The 20,970-nt window shown below is 35.7% G+C and overlaps 1 protein-coding gene across 1 annotated transcript in view; it reads left to right on the top strand.

The window, feature by feature from the left end:
- Positions 1-18,305: 18,305 nt before the first annotated feature.
- LOC148944237 (transitional endoplasmic reticulum ATPase-like) overlaps positions 18,306-20,970 on the top strand; it is a 106,153-nt gene continuing 103,488 nt past the window's right edge. Inside the window, exon 1 of the mRNA XM_089100506.1 lies at positions 18,306-18,435. Coding sequence (XP_088956632.1) covers positions 18,419-18,435 — 17 coding nt within the window. The 5' untranslated portion in view covers positions 18,306-18,418. The remainder of the gene's footprint in view (positions 18,436-20,970) is intronic.

Raw genomic sequence — 20,970 nt, 5'->3', positions numbered from 1 at the left:
TGAAGTAGAAACTAGCAGGGCTTGTTGTGGGAGATGTTGAACTAACCAAAAGAAATATTTCTGTCTTAATTCTACTGCTTCTACTCATACTATTACTAGTTCTACTAGTATTACTTCTTCTACTGCTACTACTACCACTAAAGCTAGGTATACTACTATTAATTTTACTGCTATTACTACTACTACTGCTATTAAAAATAAGAGTATAAAGGTGAAAAATTTGGAATATACTGAAACTCTATGGAGCTAAATTAAAGCTTACTATGCCCACGCATTAGGCGGATGTTAACCTAATTCACAAACAAGCTTTGAGTATGTTTATTTTCGAAAAGTGACAAAGCAATATCTCAAGAACGGCCTACATCATTAAGTTAGACCTACAAGAGTAATTTTGGCAGATTTTATACTAACCAGAAGGCGCTATCATGGGCACCCATAGGCTGAATTTTAGGGGGGGGCTTACCTGGTATAATCGGCACTTCGTTTTGAGCTTATAGGTATATCAAACTGACAATCCACAGTCATTTGTTTTTTGTATTTTTTTCTTTAATCTCTGAGTTACACTTCAATCATGAAAAGGTCAGTAGATTGTCGTTTATAGTTAAGCCTATCGTTTACCATCTCTAGCGCGGCTCGATTATATACTATAAGTACGGTTCGCGTGAGATTTCAGTTAATCTCTGATGGTGATTTTGGCTAGATCTGTTTTTGGAAGATTATTTGACTTAATGTCTCCCCATTTTTGACTTAATAGAGGTCTACTTTTCTTTGAAAAATTATTCTGTGGAAAAAGTGTTTTTTTAATTAATACAAATATATGACACCGTCATTAAGCCAGGGGGGCTGGCACCCCCTTGCCCCCCTCCTTATGGGCACCCATGGGCACTATGTGTATATATTAATTCTACCACTACAGTTTTTGTAACTCATGACACTATAATAAAAATAATAATTTATTTTTGACCCACTAACATTATAAAAAAGTGGAGTAACAAAAGAAAATGAAAGGTAAAGACATACAAAACAAAACACATGCAAAAAGAACTACAAATGCAAATCAGAACAATCGCACAAGAGGATGAAAAGGACCCAACCGCTTGCAGGCCTCATCTTTTAACTTGGAGTCCAACTTATTATATGACGTCAAAATATGAGTTGCATTAAGCATTTGAATAATCTTACGGTTTCTATACCAACGAGGCAAATACAAAAGATATTTACAATAACGGAAATACAAAATTCTAATATCCTGCATATCACTAGTATTAAAAAATGGGTGCAAACCTGATAGAAAAAGAATGGAATGGTCGCAATAATGTAGAATAGAGTTTAGCTAATGCCTTACGAGAATGTCGGCCGCGATTTGGGACAATTTTAACATAACCTGCTTTAAGCTTATTCTTAATATCTGCAAGTGCACTAGCACGGATAGCTGAAATAGAAGAGCAGATGCTAATCCCAAGCCAACGCAACGGAGGAGCCAGCTTAACTGAAAAAGAACTACAACTCAAATCACTACTTGGGTTTTTAGCATTGGAGACTAAATACTCAAATTTTTCAGCATTAAGCACGAGGCCAATTTTTTCCAAAAGCTTAGAAACAAACTGGTCAGACTTAGCTAGGGTGAATTTTGAACGGCTAATAAGTAATAAATCATCTGCATAAGCAATATAAAATATATTAGTTAGACCCGTAAAACACAACGGAAAAATACGAGAAGGCACAGGGTATAAACAAGCATCAAAAAGGTATGGTGACAGAACCCCTCCCTGCCTAAGTCCACACCGAATAGGAATATTACCAAAAAGGATCTGTCCTGACCAAAGTCGAACATATGAATTTGCATACCAAAAACGTAGGACACATATAACAGATGAAATCACTCCAAGCTGGGTAAGAGAATACCATAGTTGGCTGTGACAAACCGAGTCAAAAGCTTTTTAAATATCTTACGCACATAAATGAACTTCAGATCCATCTTTTTGTGCTTGAATTAAAAAAGGGGTAAGAATTCGATGCGCTTGTTGGCATCCTATATTTGGTTTAAACCCAAATTGATTGGACAAATAATCAACTTTTGGAAGAATTTCAGGAAGCAGGACATTCAAAAACTTTGCTCAGCGAACAGGCTACCGCAATAGGTCTATATGATGCGCAATTAGTCGGATCTTTCCCACGTTTAAGAATCGAAGTGACACTCCCGCACAAAAAAAGAATCAGGCACCAAAGACGTACATAGACATATTTGAAATAATAACTGCAAATGATAAATTCAATTCTTTCGAATCAATATGAAGGTGAAAACACTAATACCATCAATATAACATGATTTAGATTTTAAACGTATCACAACGAATTACACGGTCAGCAGAAACGGGAGGCACATGACCTTGGTAAGTTTTCTCAGGTAATACATAAGAACAGAGGCTAACAAACTGAGAGTGAGTCGCATAATTCATAATATTAAAAATCTTATTATAATGGTTAATCTAAGAGGCATTAGGGATCCGATCGGCATTAGGAGGTGAATCAAATTTTGCAACATTAATCACTTGTTCCACTGACTAGAGGTTTTCGGAAATTCCACACCATTGTACCTTACTTTACGAAGATAACGTTTAAACTCCAACTTCGTTTTCTGTTTAATGTCAAAAAGGTGACCCCTTAAAGGGCGGCCACACGCTACCCAAATTCTAAGCCACAATTTTGCACGATTTTTCACAATTTTTAAACTATGAGTATTAAGGTGAAACTTTTGGGAAAAGATTAGGAGTTTCAATTAGACGAAAAATCTAAATGAATACAGGTTTTTAAGACTTTTAAAGGAGATAATTCGATTCATTTGGCTCTAGTTCCCTTTTTAAGAGGGAAAATAGATTGGAGGACAAGCAGCCCTTCTCCCAAGCCCGTTCATTTTCTAAACACATCTATTCAAAATTTTGACTTTTTGTTCAGCATATTAGAATGATCCAGCAACTATGTCTTTAGGGATATTTGGTATGTCAATCCCCCAGAATCATCCAATTGACACATTATGCTTAAAACTAAATGTTCCTTTAAAACTAAATCAAAATGCACTGTGTGTATAGTTGCCAATTAGACAACTCAGGAATATCTCTTGAACGACTTGAAGTAATAAGTTGAAATTTGCGGGGCTACTACTATTACTACCTTTTCTCTTGCAATTTAAATAAATCGAAAGAGTGTAACTGTATCCAGGTTGTCAAAGAGTACAAATAGAGATAAACTATTGATTCTTATAGAAGAAAACCGAAAAGATATAAAATACTTTTCCTGTATGAAAAAGACTACATCAATAAAAACTACTAGACACTAATTCAAAAACTTTTTTCCACAGCACAGGTTTTTTAAAGAAAGTAAAGAGCTCCATTAAGCTAAAAAAGAACAAAACTAAATTCAAATAATCTTCCAAACTACCACAAATTCCCAAAACACACATACTCAAAACAAACAGAAATAATAATATATAACCGAGTCAAGCTCAAAATGAGTAAAAATAAACATGAGTAAGGCTGAAAACCTATGCCTTCTCAAGACTAAAAACATGATTTTCCACTTGCTGAAAACAAAATACATTTTGAGTATTTTCATTTTTTTCTTACTTTATTATATAAAGAATTATCAAAACTTTAAGGAATAAATATCAGTATATGCATATTAATCTAACAATCCACGCTCATTTATTTAATATACATATACTGATATTTATTCCTTCAAGTTTTTAATTTTATATCTATTTAAGTAAAAAAAAATTAAAACATTTTAAATGTATTCTGTTTTCAGTACAGTTAAAATTATGTTCCGGTCTTGAGAAAGCAAGAGGGTTGTCAGCCCTACTCATATTAATTTTTGCTTCTTTTTGAGTTTGACTTGGTTATTGTTGGGGCTCTGTCCCTTTTCTTTTCTGATTAATGACCCACTTATATTTTTTTTTATTACATCAGCTTATAATCTAATTTAAAGGACAAGCTAAATACTCGTTGACTAGCCAGTAATTCCATAAGGAGTAAACTTTCGGGCTAAATTCTATTTATGTCTTTCTGATCTAGGCCATTGCTAGATAATATTATTCAAAAGAAGCGAGGGGTTTGAAGTTTAACTTTCTTTGTGCTAAGACAGTGATTTTGTTTTTAGTTCGTTTTTAGACTAAAAAGTCCATTTTCAGAGTCTGCTACGAGGGTTCGCTTATAAAGTTCGTAGATACAGGTTTTGTCCGAACTGACAGTTGCAGATTAAACATGAGTTATTTTCTGCAGCTGTGAGAAATAATTTTCCCCGAAACCAGTTAGAGTGGGAAAAGAGATTTCGATAAGTACCGTCATTAATGTATCTTCTTTGGCCTTTGAAAAGATACTATATGTTTCTTAAACACACTAGTTGCAATATCAGTGCACGAAGAAACTGTAGAACCCTTGTAATTGCTCAATCGCGTTACTAGACTTTAGAAGCAGCACCAGTGGTGGCACTGTGGCGTTATAGATTAAATATCCGGTACCCCCAAGGCATCAGAACGAACAGTGGCGGTATCTACAAACTAGGACCACTCCTGGGATACCGCTAGTGAAAATAATCCGAGCTTTCCGAAGAACCGAGTTTTCTTAACCTATACAGTAGCCTACTGTAGTGAACTGTAAAAAATTGCGCGGAAAAAAGATGGAATAAGTTAAAATATTGCGAACTAAAATCTCGATGGGCTTAGCTTAGCCAGAAAAAATAAAGTTTTACGAATTAATACGCATTATTACGAATAAAATAAAATCGAATTAATTACGAATAAAATACGCAACTAATTAGCTTGCGAGAAACAATCGGCTAATTGAGACGTAAAAATTTTTTACGATATACTACCGGAACTGAATTTGACCATTCGAAGTAGTACTTTGATGTGCATTGAAATAATAATGGCTAGGTGAATTTTGAATTAATATCTGGCAGAGGGAATGTCGGACATAGACTCAGAGAGAAATAAAAGAGATAGAGATAATGCAATCAGGAAAAAGGACACCCGGTATGCCATGGCGTTGCCGAATCGTTACAGGAACGACAATCAAACATTAAAAGAAGCGATTTTTAGGTGGTTTGAATTATTTCCAACACACTTACGCCAAAATTTAAGAAATGAAACGAAAATAAATCAGAAACTCGGAGAGAATTTGAATACAGACTGACAGATTTGCAAGAAAACGGCTAGAATCAGGTGAATGTACCATGCTTGAAGGGTCCGAAGAACTGAAAAAAGGCCAGAAAAATGTACCAAAAAATTACGATGGAACAGTTTTCAGAAGATACCAACACAGAATTGAAAATATATTTAAAATAAAAAAACCCAAAAACAAGCGAATAAATGGCGGAGTTGGTGGATAAATGGGTCGAAATAAGAAAAAAGTGCATTTAAGTGAAAACAAGAAGAATTAACTTGCTATAACTGGTACTACAGGAAATTTTGCTAGAAACTGCCCCAGTGAAGATAATTCGACAAAACCCCTATAAAGAGACAGCCTGAGTTTGCAGAGTCCCATAAAATATATTGAAAAATTGAACAGGGAATCATTGGCAGCGCAATAGCGCTACGTAAGTAAAGAACGATGTGGGCACAATGTATAATTTATTTATTTTTTTCTTGGTTTGTTTTAGACCAGGGCACCTCGTATCGTTGAAGTTATCGTAGGAACTTCAAAAAGAGCCCATTGAATCGGAAATTCAAAGGAGTAGTGCCCTTTTTAATAGTTGAAAATTATTGGAGGGCAACTTACCCTCCTCCCACGCCCACCATTTCCCCTAACACATCCAATTAAAATTTTTAGATAGCCATTTCGTTCAGCGTAGTTAAAAAGTCTGGGAATTAAGTCTTTGAGGATGATAACGCCCCAGCTCTCAGGATAAGGATTGTAGGTTATGCATTGGGAGTATATAAGGTTGTTATAGAAAGCACTGTAGTAGAAACTTTAAAAGGGGCTCATTCGATTGGAAATTCAAAGGGTTAGTGCCCTTTTTAATAGTCAAAAGTGATCGGAGGGCAAATGGCCAACACTTCTAATCAAAAGTTAAGATAGTCATTTTGTTAAGCATTGCTGAACGGTCTTGTAACTGTATCTCTAGGGCTATGCGTAGGCCAGCCCCCCCCCCCCACAGTTAAAATAGAATCAAATAATCTACCAAGCGTAAAACTACCACAAATCAGCATCGATAAATAAATGAAACCCAAAGCGAACAGAAATTACAATAAATAACAGTCAAACAGAGTCAAACCTGAGGCTATAAATTTCTATGCCTTCCCTAGGCCAGGACTTCATTTGCACTTAACTGAAAAAAAATAAATTTAAACGTTTTCACTTTTATAACTTCAATAAATCAAATATTATTAACATTTTAAGGAATAAATATCAGTATATATATACTAAACTGGCAATGCACATTCATTTCTTTTGTTTTTTGTTGTTTTTTTTTTCAGTAAAGTGGAAATAAAATTGGGAAATATTGAATTTCGGGTGAGACTGGAAAAAATTAGAGAGGAATATGAGAATATTCCTATCAGTTTTAATGAGTTTTTGGCCTTTGATGAGAGGAAGTAGTCCCTTGTGGATGATCCCCTGCGGGAAGTCGTAAAAGAGTGCCAGTTCCCTCAGCGTACAATTGCTGGGTCAGCTGTGATCCTGTTACCGAGATTTCGCCTCTCTGATCTGGACTCCTTGGGGGATACTCTCTCTCAGTCACTTCATACTTCACTGAATTCTTTGCCCAGTAAACCAATTTACTAATATAAATTGAAATCAATAATTATATCCTGAAAACCTTATTCCTTGAGCTACATATGTAAATTTTATCTTCAGTTGGTATCAAAAAGCATTCTTCATTTGATTATCTCAAAGGATGAGACACAAAATAAACTGATTAATGATTCACTCCAATTTTTAGCTGATTTCTCTGTATCCTTATTATTTTCACCGGACTTTGAATTTTCAGCCTCAGAGGACTTCAAATAATGCCAAGGGAAAATTCATTTTCAATTAAGATATTCATTTGTTTTCATTGTTGGAGGTTAAGAGGCTAGTTCATCCAGTTTTTCGTGATAACTGGCATCATCGAATGTGCCAGAGCCAGATTCTCCACTTTTCTAAAATGCAAATTTCGTGAGAGCAAGAATATTCTCGTTTTTCGTGCTGTATCCCACTGATTGAAGGTTGACCAAAACCTAGAAGATTATTATCCCGCTTGGAATTTTTCCATTACGCTAGTGATTTGGTTATGGGGAGTTGAAATGACTCTGGCTAAGCCAGAAGATTGTTTGACGAGATTGGTATGATTTTTCTTCTAATATTGTGGACTTAACTTTTTCAAAATCTCGAGCCTGTTGCAAAACCCCATACAATCTTTATCCTGGTTGTTCTGCAGTGTCCTGTTACCGAGATTTTGCCTCTCTGATCTAGAATCCTTGGGAGATACTCTCTCTCGGTCACTTCAAACTTCACCCAATTCTTTGCCCAGTAAACCAATTTACTAATATGGATTGAAATCAACAATTATTTCCTATAAACCTTATTCCTTGAGCTAGATATCCAAATTTTATCTTCAGTTGGCATCAAAAAGCATTCTTCATTTTTTTTTATCCCAGGAGATGAGACCAAAAATAAACTGATTAATGATTCGCATCGATTTTAGCTGATTTCCCTGTATCCTTACTATTTTCATCGTTCTTTGTATTTTCGGCCACAGACAACCAAGGGAAATTTCATTTTTCAATTAAGATATTCATTTTTTTCATCGATGGAAGTTAAGAGGCTAGTTCATCCAGTTTTTCTTGATAACTGACATCATCAAATATCCCAGAGCCTGATTCTCCACTTTTCCAAAATGCAAATTTTGTGAGAGCAAGAATATTCTCGTTTTTCGTGCTGTAACCCACTGCTTGAAGGTTGACCAAAACCTAAAAGATTATTATCCCGCTTGGGATATTTCCGTTATGCTACTGGTTTGGGGGTGGGGAGTTGAATTCACCATGGCTAAGCCAGAAGATTGTTTGATGAGATTGGTACTATTTTTTTCTTCTAATCTTGTGGATTTCACTTTTTCAATATCTCAAACCTCTTACAAATACCCATACAATCTTTATTCTGGTCAGTCTGGAGTGTCCTGTTACCGAAATTTTGCATCTCTGATCTAGAATCTTTGGGAGTTACTCTCTCTTAGTCACTTCATACTTCACCCAATTCTTTGCCCAGTAAACCAATTTACTAGCATGGATTCAAATCAACAACTATTTCCTATAAACCATATTCCTTGAGCTAGATATCCAAATTTTATCTTCAGTTGGCATCAAAAAGTATTCTTCATTTGATTATCCCTGGGGATGAAACCAAAAATAAACTAATTAATGATTCGTTCCGATTTTAGCTGATTTCTCTGTATCATTATTGTTTTCAACGGTCTTTGTATTTTCGGCCACAGAAGACGTCAAATAATGCCAAGGGAAAATTCGTTTTTTAATCAAGATATTCATTTTTTTTCATCGTTGGAGGTTAAGAGGGTAGTTCATCCCATTTTTCTTGATGGCTGGCATCATCGAATGGGTCAGAACCCGATTCTCCACTTTTTCAAAACGCAAATTTTGTGAGAACAAGAATATTCTAACTTATCGTGCTGCAAACCACTGATTGGAGGTTGACCAAAACCTAGAAGATTATTATCCCGCTTGGAACGTTTGCATTATGCTAGTGGTTTGGGAGGGGGGGGGGTGAATTCACTCTGGCTAGGCCAGAAGACTGATTGATCAGATTGGCACGATTTTTTTTTCTTCTAATCTTGTGAACTACACTTTTTCTAAATCTCAAAACCTCTTGCAAATGCCCATATAATCTTTACCCTAGTTGTTATGCAGTGGAAACATGTGGGCAGGGACTGATCTGGACCCAAGCCGTGGAAGCAGCAGCACAGGGATTGGTCAGAGATGGAAGAAAGAAAGCAAATGTAGATTGTAAAGTTGAAGTTTAGTGTTTATGTTTGTAAGGGTGGACCAGCATGGCGCGTGGTTGGCCATTTATTTTACAAGGGAGATGTTAACTCTGCCCCTTTTGTTTCATAGGCAGCACAATAGCATTGCCTAAGTAAAGAACGATATTGGCACAATGTATTATTTATTATTTATTAATTAAAAAAACTTTTTCCAAAAAATAAGTTTTTCAAAGAAAAGTAAAGAACTCCATTAAACCAAAAATGAGTAAATATAAAATCGAATAATCTACCAAGCGTGAAACTACCACAAATCAGCACCGATAAATAAATGAACCCCAAAACGAACAGAAATTACAATAAATAAGAGAGTCAAACTCAAAACGAGCAGAAATTAACATAAGTTGGGCTCAAAACCCCTATACCTTCCCAAGGCCAGAACATAATTTGCACTTTACTGAAAAAAAAAGAAATGTTTTTACTTTTATGACTTTAATAAATCAAATAATATTTGTATTTTGATTGCTAAATATCAGTGTATGTATATTAAACTGACAATGTACATTCATTTGTATTTTTTTCAGTAAAGTGCAAATTATGTTCTGGCCTTGGGAAGGCACAGGGGTTAGCCCAACTTATGTTAATTTCTGCTCGTTTTGAGTTTGACTCGGTTATTTATTGTAATTTCTATTCGTTTTGGGTTTCATTTATTTATCGATGCTGATTTGTGGTAGTTTCAGGATTGGTAGATTATTCGATCTTATTTTTGCTCATTTTTGGTTTAATTGAGTTCTTTACTTTGCTTTGAAAAATTTATTTTGTGGAAAAGTTTTTTTAATTCCTTTGCCCTGGGGGCTCTGGGGGGTTTGCCATCCTTAAATAAATAATTTTCAGAACTTTCAACAACGTTGAACAAAATGGCTATCTCGAAACCTTGACTGAATGTGTTTGGGGAAATGTTGGGCGTGAGACGGAGGTTAATTTCTCTCCACTCACTTTCGACTGTTAAAAAGGGCAATTTCAATTTCCAATCAGATGAGAACTTATTGAAATTTCTACAACAACTTTCTATATAAACCTTATGTGCCCCCAGGTCATAACTTACAACCCTTGTACTGCCTTATATGCCCCCAGGGCATAACTTACAACCCTTGCCCTGAGGGCTATGGGGGAGGGGTGGTCATCCTTAAAGACCTAATTTCCAAAACTGGAAATTAAAATTAAAGACCTAATTTCATAAACTGGAAATTAAAATTAAAGACCTAATTTCCAATCGAATGAGCCCTTTTCGAAGTTTCTACGACATTTCCTTCGATACGGAGTGCCCTGGTATGGAAATAAACAAAAAAATAAATAATACGTTGTGCCAACATCGTTCTTTACTTAGGCAGCGCGATTGCGCTGCCTATGATTTTTTGGTTTTAGACCAGGGCTCTTCGTATCGAAGGAGTTGTCGTAGAAACTTCAAAAGGGCTCATTCGATTGGAAATTGGAGTGGCTTAAGCCCTTTTTAATAGTCGAAAGTGATTGGAAGGCAACTAACACCCACTCTACGCCCACCATTTCCCCAAAGACATCCTAATCAGAATTTTGAGATAGCCATTTTGTTCAGCGTAGTTGATTTTCAGATAGAAATTATGTTTTTTGAGGAGGACACTCCCCCACCGCCCTCAACGCAAGAGTTGTAAGTTATGCCCTGGGAGCATATAAAGTTTTTATAGAAAGCTGTGTCGTAGAAACTTCAAAAAGAGCTCATTTGATTGGAAATTCAAAGGGCTAGTGCCCTTTTTTAACAGTCGAAAGTGATTGGCAGGCAACTAACCCCCCTCTCAGACCCACATTTTCCCCAAACACATCCAATCTAAATTTTGAGATAGCTATTTTGTTAAACGTAGATGAAAGTTCTGGAAATTAGGTCTTTGAGGATGACAAGCCCCCCTCTCCTACCCCCACAGCCCTCAGAGCAAGGGTTATAAGTTATGCCCTGAGGGCATATAAGGTTTTTTATAGAAAGTGTTGTCATAGAAACATCAAAAAGGGCTCATTCGATTGGAAATTAAAATGGCTAGTGCCCTTTTTAATAATCGAAAGTGATTGGAAGGCAACTAACACCTTTTCAACGGCCACCATTTATCCAAACACATCCAATCAAAATTTTGAGATAGTCATTTTGTTCAAAATAGTTGAAAGGTCCAAAAATTATATTTTTGAGGATGACACACCCCCCACAGCCCTGAGGTTAAGGGCTGTAAGTTGAACCCTGGGGCCATATAATGTTTTTTTGAAAGCTTTGTCGTAGAAAATTGGAAAAGGGCTCATTCGATTGGAAATTCAAAGGGCTAATGTCCTTTTTAACTGTCAAGAGTGACTGGAGGGCAACTAAAATTAACCCCCCTCTCACGCCGACCTTTCCCCCAAACACATCCAATCAAAATTTTTAGATAGCCATTTTGTTCAACGTAGTAAAAGTTCTTATAAATTAGGTCTTCAAGGATCATAACCCCGTCACTGTCCTCTGTGTAAGGGTTGTAAGCTATGCCAAGGGAGAATAGAAGGTTTTTATAGATAATGGTACTTTAAGAACTTTAAGTTGAATCTACTCGAATGAAAATTATGAGAAATTTTGCCCTTTTTATTAGTCGAAAATGATTTTAGGATAACTAACACCCCTCTAACACCCACCATTTTGCCAAACATATCCAATCAAAATTTCAAGATAGCCATTTTGTTCGACGTAGTTAAAAAGTCCAGAAACTATGTTTTTGAGGATGACAACCCCCTCACAGTCCTCAGGGCAAGGGTTGTAAGCTATGCCCTTGGGCATATAATGTTTTTTATAGAAAGTGTTGTCATAGAAACTTCAAAAAGGGCTCATTCGATTGGAACTTGAAACGGCTAGTGCCCCTTTTAATAGTCGGAAGTGATTGGAGGGCAAGTAACCCCCTCTCACGCCCATTATTTCCCCAAGCACTTCCAATCAAAATTTTGAGACAGCAATTTTTCTCAAAGTAGTTGAAAGTTCTTGAAATTAGGTCTTTGAGGATGACATACTCCCCAGCCGTCAGGGCAAGGGTTGTACGTTATGTCCTGGGGGCATGTAAGGTTTTTTTATTGAAAGTGTTGTTGTAGAAACTTCAAAAGGGCTCAATCGATTGGAAATTGAAAGGGCTAGTGCCTTTTTTAATAGTTGAAAGTGATTGGAGAGCAACTAGCGCCCCTCTCACGCCAACCATTTCCCCAAACACATCCAATAAAAAATTTGATATAACCATATTGTTCAACGTAGTTGAAAGGTCCGCAAATTTGGTCTTTGAGGATGACAAACCCCTCACTGCCCTCAGGGCAAGGTTTATAACTTATGCCCTGGGAGCATATAAGGTGCTTATAGAAAGCGTTGTCGTAGAAACTCAAAAAGGGCTTATTTGATTGGAATTTGAAAGGGCCAGTACCCTTTTTAATAGTCAAAAGTGATTGCAAGGTCTGACATTTTTCTAGTAAAGATCGATGTGGGTACAATGGTACTACATGGTACTTTTTTTTTTAGACCAGGACGCTTCGTTTCGAAGGAATTGTCGTAGGAACTTTAAAAAGGGCTAATTCAATTGAAAATAGAAAGGACTAATGTCCTTTTTAATAGTCAAATGCGATTGGAGGGCAACTAATCCCCCTCCCACGCCCCCCCTCCCATTTGCCCAATATGTTTAAAAACTAAATATTACCTTAAATTGCCTTAAATCGCAGCTTGGAGCGAAATTAAGGATTTTCATCCTTGTAATGCTCCGTTATGACTTCAATGGGTTTGACGTTGAGGACTAAATTTTGGATGAGGACTCAGCAGCTTCCCAGTCGTACAGGAACACTTGCTGTAGCCATTCTTTGTCCAAATTTTTCTGGAATCCACCTGTTGAATCAGCAGTCACTGTATTTTCAGAGAGTAGATTCCACAAGTTCGTTACTCGTTGGTTGAAAAAATGGCTTCTTTCTCGGACTACGGAGCATTGCTTGAAGATCTTTCTGTAATGACCTCTAGTGACAGAATATTCTGGGGGAGGGGTAAGAAGACGAGGGAGAACATTTTTGGAAATAATTTTTGTGGGTCATTATCATGTCACCATGTTTCCTCCTGTATGCAAGAGTAGAAAGTGACATAAACGCTCTTTGTATGGCATTTGTTTGAAGCCTTCGACCATTTTGGTTGCTCTTCGTTGAACTCTTTCTAGAATTTATTTGTCCTTCTTGAAATAGGGTGATGCCAAAGACATTCCAACCTCTAGGCGTGGGCGAACTAATGCCTTTTAGAGCTTCATAAATACACTTGGGCGTCTGCTAGAGATAGTTCTCTTGACCATTCCGAGAGATTGGAGGGCAGACGACGATACAGATTTTGCATGGGTGCTGAAATTTAGTTGATGATCAACAATTACTCCAAGATCTCTTTCTTCAGAGACTGCAGAAAGGGGGTTACCTTTGAGATGGTATTGCTGATGTGTGTTATGATTACCAAAGGGGATTACATGGCATTTGTGAATATTGAACGAGAGGAGCCAAGTATCAGCCCAAGTCCCAAGAATATTAAGCTCAATTTGAATAGATTGCCAGTCAGAGGTTGTGGCTGTTTTACCAACAAGTTTTGAATCATCAGCATAAAGAGTGAGGAGGTTTGAGAAGAGATAAACCAAAATGCACTCTGTTAATGCTAATAAGGCATCTCAGCAGCATCCCAAGAACGACTGAAGGTCTTATGTTCAAACTTTCGGGGCTACTTCTGCTCTTAAAATTTAACCAAATCAAAAATGGCGTAAGTGTATCCAAGCTATCAAAGAAAGTAAACAGATTTTTTTTTTAATGGTATCAAGTTTTCTGTTTCATGTCAACTAGAGAAGGTATGAAACAAAATTAAACACTAGTATTTGTGTGAAGATTTTTAAAAGGGTGTATGTTGTTAAAAATTGCTGAAATTTTTTCTCCAGCATACAAATAGCAGGCCAAACTATAAAGTCTTAAAAAAAGAACAGATTTAAAGTAATATTTTCTTTTTCTTTAAAAAGACTATGTCAATATAAAAAGAACAGAAATTAATTTAAAAAAATGTTTTAACAAAGTAAGTTTTTCAAAGAAAAGTAAAGAACTCCACTAAAGCAAAAATGAACAAAAAAAATCAAATAATCTACCAAGTGTGAAACTACCCCAAATCATCATCGATAAATAAATGAAACCCAAAACGAGCAGAAATTACAATAAATATCCGAGTCAAACTCAAAACGGGCAGAAATTAACATAAGTTGGGTTTTTCAAAGAAAAATAAAGAAAGTAAGTTTTTCAAAGAAAAGTAAGTTTTCTCAAAATATTGATTGGATCTGTTTGATGAAAAGGTTGACGGTAGAGGGGGGTTAGTTGTCCTCCAATCACTTCCGACTATTAAAAAGGGCACTAGCCATTTTAATTTCCAATCGAATAAGCCTTTTTTGAAGTTTCTACTACAACGCTTTCTATAAGAACCTTATATGCCCCAGGGTACAACTTACAACCCTTGCCCTGAAGGCTGTGAGGGAGTTTCCTTCTCAAAAACATAATCTCTATCTGGAAATCAACTACGCCGAACAAAATGGATATCTCAAAATTTTGATTGGATGTGTTTTGGGAAATTGTGGGCGTGGAAGGGGTGTTAGTTGCCTTCCAATCACTTTCGACTATTAAAAAGGGCACAAGCCACTCCAATTTCCAATTGAATGAGCCCTTTCGAAGTTCCTGCGACAAATTCTTTGATACGAAGTGCCCTGGTCTAAAGGAAAAAACAATAAATAATACATTGTGCCAACATTGTTCTTATATGCCCCTAGGACATAACTTAAAACCCTTGCCCTGAGGGTTGTGGGGGAGTGTCCTCCTCAAAAACATTATTTCTATCTCGAAATCAACTACGCTGAACAAAATGAATATCTCAAAATTTTGATTGGATGTGTTTGGGGAAAAAGTGGGCATGGAAGAAGTGTTAGTTGCCTTCCAATCACTTTCGACCGTTAAAAAGGGCACAAGTCACACCAATGTCTAATCGAATGAGCCCTTTTCAAAGTTTCTAGGACACTTCCTTTGATACGCAGTGCCCTGGTATGAAAAAAAACAAAAAAATAAATAATACATTGTGCCAACATCGTTCATTACTTAGGCAGCTTAATTGTGCTGCCTATGATTTTTTGGTTTTAGACCAGGGCTCTTCGTATCGAAGGAGTTGTCGTAGAAACTTCGATTAGAATTTGAAAGGGCTAGTGCCCTTTTTAATAGTCGAAAGTGATTGGAAGGCTTGACATTTTTCTAGTAAAGACCGATGTTGGTACAATATATTATTATTTTTTTTTTTTAGACCAGGAAACTTCGTATCGAAGGAATTGTCGTAGGAACTTTGAAAAGGGCTAATTCAATTGAAAATGGAAAGGGCTAATGTCCTTTTTAATAGCCGAAAGTGATTGGAGGGAAACTAATCCCCTCCCACGCCCACCCTCCCATTTGATCATTATGTTTAAAAACTAAATATTACCTTAAATTGCCTTAAATCGCAGCTTGGAGCGAAATTAAGGATTTTCTTCCTTGTAATGCTTCGTTATGACTTTAATGGGTTTGAGGTTGAGGACTTAATTTTGGTTGAGGACTCAACAGCTTCCCAGTCGTACAAGAACCCTTGCTGTAGCCATTCTTTGTCCAAATTTTTTTGAATGTACCTGTTGAATCAGCAGCCACTGTATTTTCAGAGAGTAGATTCCACAAGTTCGTTACTCGTTGGTTGAAAAAATGGCTTCTTTCTTGGACTAAGGAGCGTTGCTTGAAGATCATTTTGGAATGACCTCTAGTGACAAAATGTTCTGGGGGAGGGAAAAGGAGACGAGGGAGAACATTTTTGGAAATAATTTTGTGGGTCATTATCACGTCACCACGTTTCCTCCTGTATGCAAGAGTAGAAAGTTTCAAGTGACCTAAACGCTCGTTGTATGGCATTTGTTTGAGGCTTTTGACCATTTTGGTTGCTCTTCATTCAACACTTTTTAGAATTTATTTGGCCTTCTTGAAATTGGGTGAGGTCAGGGATATTTCAACCTCTAGGCATGGGCGAATTAGTACCTTGTAGAGCTTCATAAACACGCTTGGATGTCTGTTAGAAATAGTTCTTTTGATCATTCCGAGAGATTGGAGGGCAGACTTTGATACAGATTTTGCATGGGTGTTGAACTTTAGTTGATGATCAATGATGACTCCAAGATCTCTTTCTTCAGAGACTTCAGAGAAATTGGAGTGGCTTGTGCCGTTTTTAATGCTCGAAAGTTATTGGAAGGCAACTAACACACATTCCAAGCCAAACATTTCCCCATACACATCCTAATGAAAATTTTGAAATAGCCATTTTGCTCAGCGTAGTTGATATCCAAATAGAAATTATTTTTTGAGGAGGACACTCCCCCACAGCCCTCAGGGCAAGAGTTGTAAGTTATGCCCTGGGGGTATATAAGGTTTTTATAGAAAGCTGCGTCGTAGAAACTTCAAAAAGGGCTCATTCGATTGGAAATTAAAAGGGCTAGTTCCCTTTTTGAATATTCGAAAGTGATTGGCGGGCAACTATCCCCCCTCTCAGACCCACCTTTTCCCCAAACACCTCCAATCTAAATTTTGAGATAGCTATTTTGTTAAACGTAGTTGAAATCTCTGGAAATTAGATCTTTGAGGATGACAACCCCCCCCCTCCCACCCCCAACAGCCCACAGGGAAAGGGTTGTAAGTTATGCCTTGAGGGCATATAAGGTGTTTATAGAAAGCGTTGTCGTAGAAACTCAAAAAGGGCTTATTTGATTGGAATTTGAAAGGGCTAGTGCCCTTTTTAATAGTCGAAAGTGATTTGAAGGCTTGACTTTTTTCTAGTAACGACCGAAGTGGGTACAATGTATTATTTTTTTTTTTTAATTATTATTATTATTTTTTTTAGACCAGGACAATTCGTGTCGAAGGAATTGTCGTAGGAACTTTGAAAAAGGCTAATTCGATTGAAAATAGAAAGGGATAATGTCCTTTTTAATGGTCGAAAGTGATTGGAGGGCAATTGATCCCCCTCCCACGCCCACCCTCCCATTTTTCCATTAAGTTTCAAAATTTAACCAAATCAAAATAGCGTAAGTGTATCCAAGCTATCAAAGAAAGTAAACAGATTTTTTTGAAAATTGTATCAAGTTTTTCTATTTCAGGTCAACTAGAGAAGGTATGAAACTAAATTAAACACTACTATTTGTGTCTAGATTTTTAAAAGGGTGTATTTTGTTAAAAATTGCTGAAATTATTCTCCAGTATAACAAATAGTAGGCCAAACTATAAAGTCTTAAAAAAACGAAAAGATTTAAAGTAATATTTTCTTTTTTCCTGAAAAGACTATGTCAATATACAAAGAACAAAAATTAATTTAAAAAAAGTTTTAAAAAAGTAAGTTTTTCAAAGAAAAGTAAAGAACTCCATTAAAGCATAAATAACAAAAAAAAAATCAAATAATCTACCAAATGTGAAACTACCACAAATCAGCATCGATAAATAAATGAAACCCAAAACGAGCAGAAATTAACATAAGTTGGGCTCAAAGTCCCTATGCCTTTCCAAGGCCAGAACATAATTTCCACTTTACAAAAAAAAATACAAATTAATGGGCATTGTCAGTTCAATATACGTATTTACTGATATTTAATAATCAAATTGCTAATATCATTTGATTTATTAAAGTTATAAAAGTAAAAGCATTTATATTTTTTCAGTAAAGTGCAAATTCTCTTCTGGCCTTGGGAAGGCATAGGAATAGTTGCATGATTGATCTCAGCTTAGTTCTCAAACTCAGTAGCGGGGTCTTTCAGCACAGACATCTCTAGCTGAATATTTATTTTTATCCCTATTTTTTTTTTTTGTAATGATCATGATGAAAACCAGCGCCAAAAACTAGAAAATTTTTTAAGCTCAAATCGACGTCGATTTCTGTTAAAATCGGCGATGATTTGGAAATCAGTTTGCGAAATCAGCTTCGTGTGACCGGCCCTTTTATGCTTATTGCTGATCAACGGAGCGTGGAACCTGGGAGGTAAGTAGGGGAAACGGGCCGAACCACAGGTTTTGCAAAAGTAATTTGTGTTTGCTGTTTTCTAGTTCCTTTATGATTTTTCAGGGGGTCAAGTTTATTATGCCAATAGTTATGCTTATGCCAATAGTTTTGATAAAAAAAATTTGGAACCACGGAAAAGAAACGTTTTGTATGTAGAGATGGCCCTGCAATGTTTAATCTACGTGGCACTGTGAGCACGAGAATGCAAGTCCGTTTGTGCAATTAAAGAAGAAAAGCATAATCTGCTGAATCATTGCGTTTTGGATTGTTAGAAGGGTAGAACTAGCATACAATACCTGTTTTTAGATTTTTACAAAGATACATCCACTGACAATGGGTGATAAGAAAGGGTAAGTATTTTTTTTTACCTAAATGGACTTTGTTGGTTGTCAGCTGGATGGTGATTCCAACTGAACTGCAGGTTTGTCAAGATTGTGCTGCAATTAGGCTACTGGCTGGATTTGAATAAAGTGGAGCCTATATTTTAGACTAGTATTATCCCAGAAAGAAGTGGGGCAAGAACTACCTGGATTTTGTTGGGGTTTCTACATAGTCATAAACTGAAGGAGTGGTTAGCTACTACAGTAGGATAGCTAGGCCTATAGGCTATATTCCCTTCAGTCCAAATTAGCCAACTATTCAGCTATCAATATAATCCCAAATAAATTATAGGATTAACTAACAAGTTAGCTGGCCTATCAAGAGCCCACCTATATGTAGCCTAAACTTTAGTTTAAATTGGCAATTAATAGGCTAGGGTTCTGTATACACCATAGATTTAGCTAATTAGTGGGCTATTAAGATCCCACTTAAGTTAAAAGACCTCTTTTTCAGAAGACCACTTTTCTTTGCCAAATTGGAAATATAGAGATGGATTTTTGGGTCAATATCAACCAAATCATATTATTGAGTTAGGAATAAAGTGAATACATCATTCGATGTCTTTTTTAATGCGGATTACGAATATAGGCTAATAAGCATCTCTATTGAAAATTAATTTCAGCCCCCCCCCTATCTAGGTCCTTTCCGGGTTCGGTTGGGTTAGGTCAAGCCTAGCCTATATAGGTGGGGGGGGGGCTGTAATTTATTTACGATATAAATGCTTATTATATTCGTAATCAGCATAAAAAAAGGCATTGATGTGTATTCACTTTATTCCTAACTCAATAATATGATTTGGTACATATTGACCAATTTTTGGACCATCCCTATTTTACTACAGCATGATGCAATGTGAGTGCAGTAACAAGAGCCCTGCCTTCTTGGGGAAATTTTCACCAATAATTTTACAGCATAAATTAAAAATGCAGTTCTGTTTTGACTAGAAATTGAAAAGAAAAAATTATATTTAATATTTGTGATCTAGCCTATTTATCAAGCTATAAAAGTTGTATTTTTAGAATCTGAAGAAAATCAGCTTTCTGCTAATATTTGAATAAAATTGAAACACTGAAAGGATATATACATCAAAAAAGGATATTAGTAGCCTATTTTCAAAAAGAGGTCCTTCTAGGTAAGCCAATAAACTTAATTTCAAGTGTTTGATCTTAAATAATTTTAATAATAACTTGATCCATAGCTTAGGTTTTCAGCTATTCATTGATGTATTTAATTCTTCTCAATGCATATTGGGTAACAAGATGTGATGGTTACATAATTTTGCTCAATTGCATACTGGTGAAAATCAGCTTTCTGCTAATATTTGAATAAAATTGAAACACTGAAAGGATATATACATAAAAAAAGGATATTAGTAGCCTATTTTCAAAAAGAGGTCCTTCTAGGTAAGCCAATAAACTTAATTTCAAGTGTTTGATCTTAAATAATTTTAATAATAACTTGATCCATAGCTTAGGTTTTCAGCTATTCATTGATGTATATAATTCTTCTCAATGCATATTGGGTAACAAGATGTGATGGTTACATAATTTTGCTCAATTGCATACTGGTTTTTTACCCAGCAAATTTTTTGTTATTCATGTTATTGACTTACAAATAAAGTAAACATACCATTCAATGCCTTTTTATGCTCTTTCCAAATATAAAAATCGTTTTTGTCAAAAATGTATTGTACCCCCACCCCTATATATACCAATTCATGGTATATATTTGTACATTAAGGAGGTGGGGGAATTTTAAACTTACCTCTCATTTAGATTAGAAATAAAATTTACCCCCACCTCCTTAATATGCAAATATATACCCTGAATTGGTATATATAGGGGTGGGTTAAAATTCATTCCCAACAAAAATGATTATTATATTTAGAAAGAGCATAAAAAAGGCATTGAATAGTATGTTTATTTTATTTGTAAGTCAATAATATGAATAACAAAAATTTATCTTTTACCCTTACTAGTTGGCTATTAAGATCCCACTTATGTATAAACTGGATTTTAGATTATCCAGTAAATTTGTAGTTTACAACATAATTTGGCTGGGACAAAATTAGATATATCACTTGATGCCTTTTTATACTCTTTCATAATTTATTAATTACTTCTAGGGGGAATACATTTTGAACCCTTAAAGCCCCATAAAGGCTCAAAACAGCTCATAGTAACCCAAAAATTTAAAAGATGTTTTGTAAAAAAAAGGCTAAGGAGAAAAAATTGCCATTACTAAATGTAATGGCAATTTACTTCAGACCTCATTTAATGACTTTTTTAAGTCTGTTTTTGCAACTCTACAATTTTTTTTCTTTATAAAACAGTTTGTGGTAAGTAAGGAGTGACTTGGCTCAATAGTAACCAAAACTAGAAAATGGATAAGTTTCATTAAGTTTAGTTTTACCCATTAAAGGCTACAAGTCTCAGAAAATTTGCCTCATTTTCATAAAAGGGGGAAACACCCACTAAAAGTCATATAATCTTAATGAAAATCAC

This window comes from Artemia sp. Qi Xiang Cuo, chromosome 14, assembly GCF_049724085.1.
Source record: "Artemia sp. Qi Xiang Cuo chromosome 14, ASM4972408v1, whole genome shotgun sequence".
Taxonomy (NCBI): domain Eukaryota; kingdom Metazoa; phylum Arthropoda; class Branchiopoda; order Anostraca; family Artemiidae; genus Artemia; species Artemia sp. Qi Xiang Cuo.
Note: the sequence above shows the minus strand (reverse complement) of the source record. Positions and strands in the feature narration are given on the sequence as shown.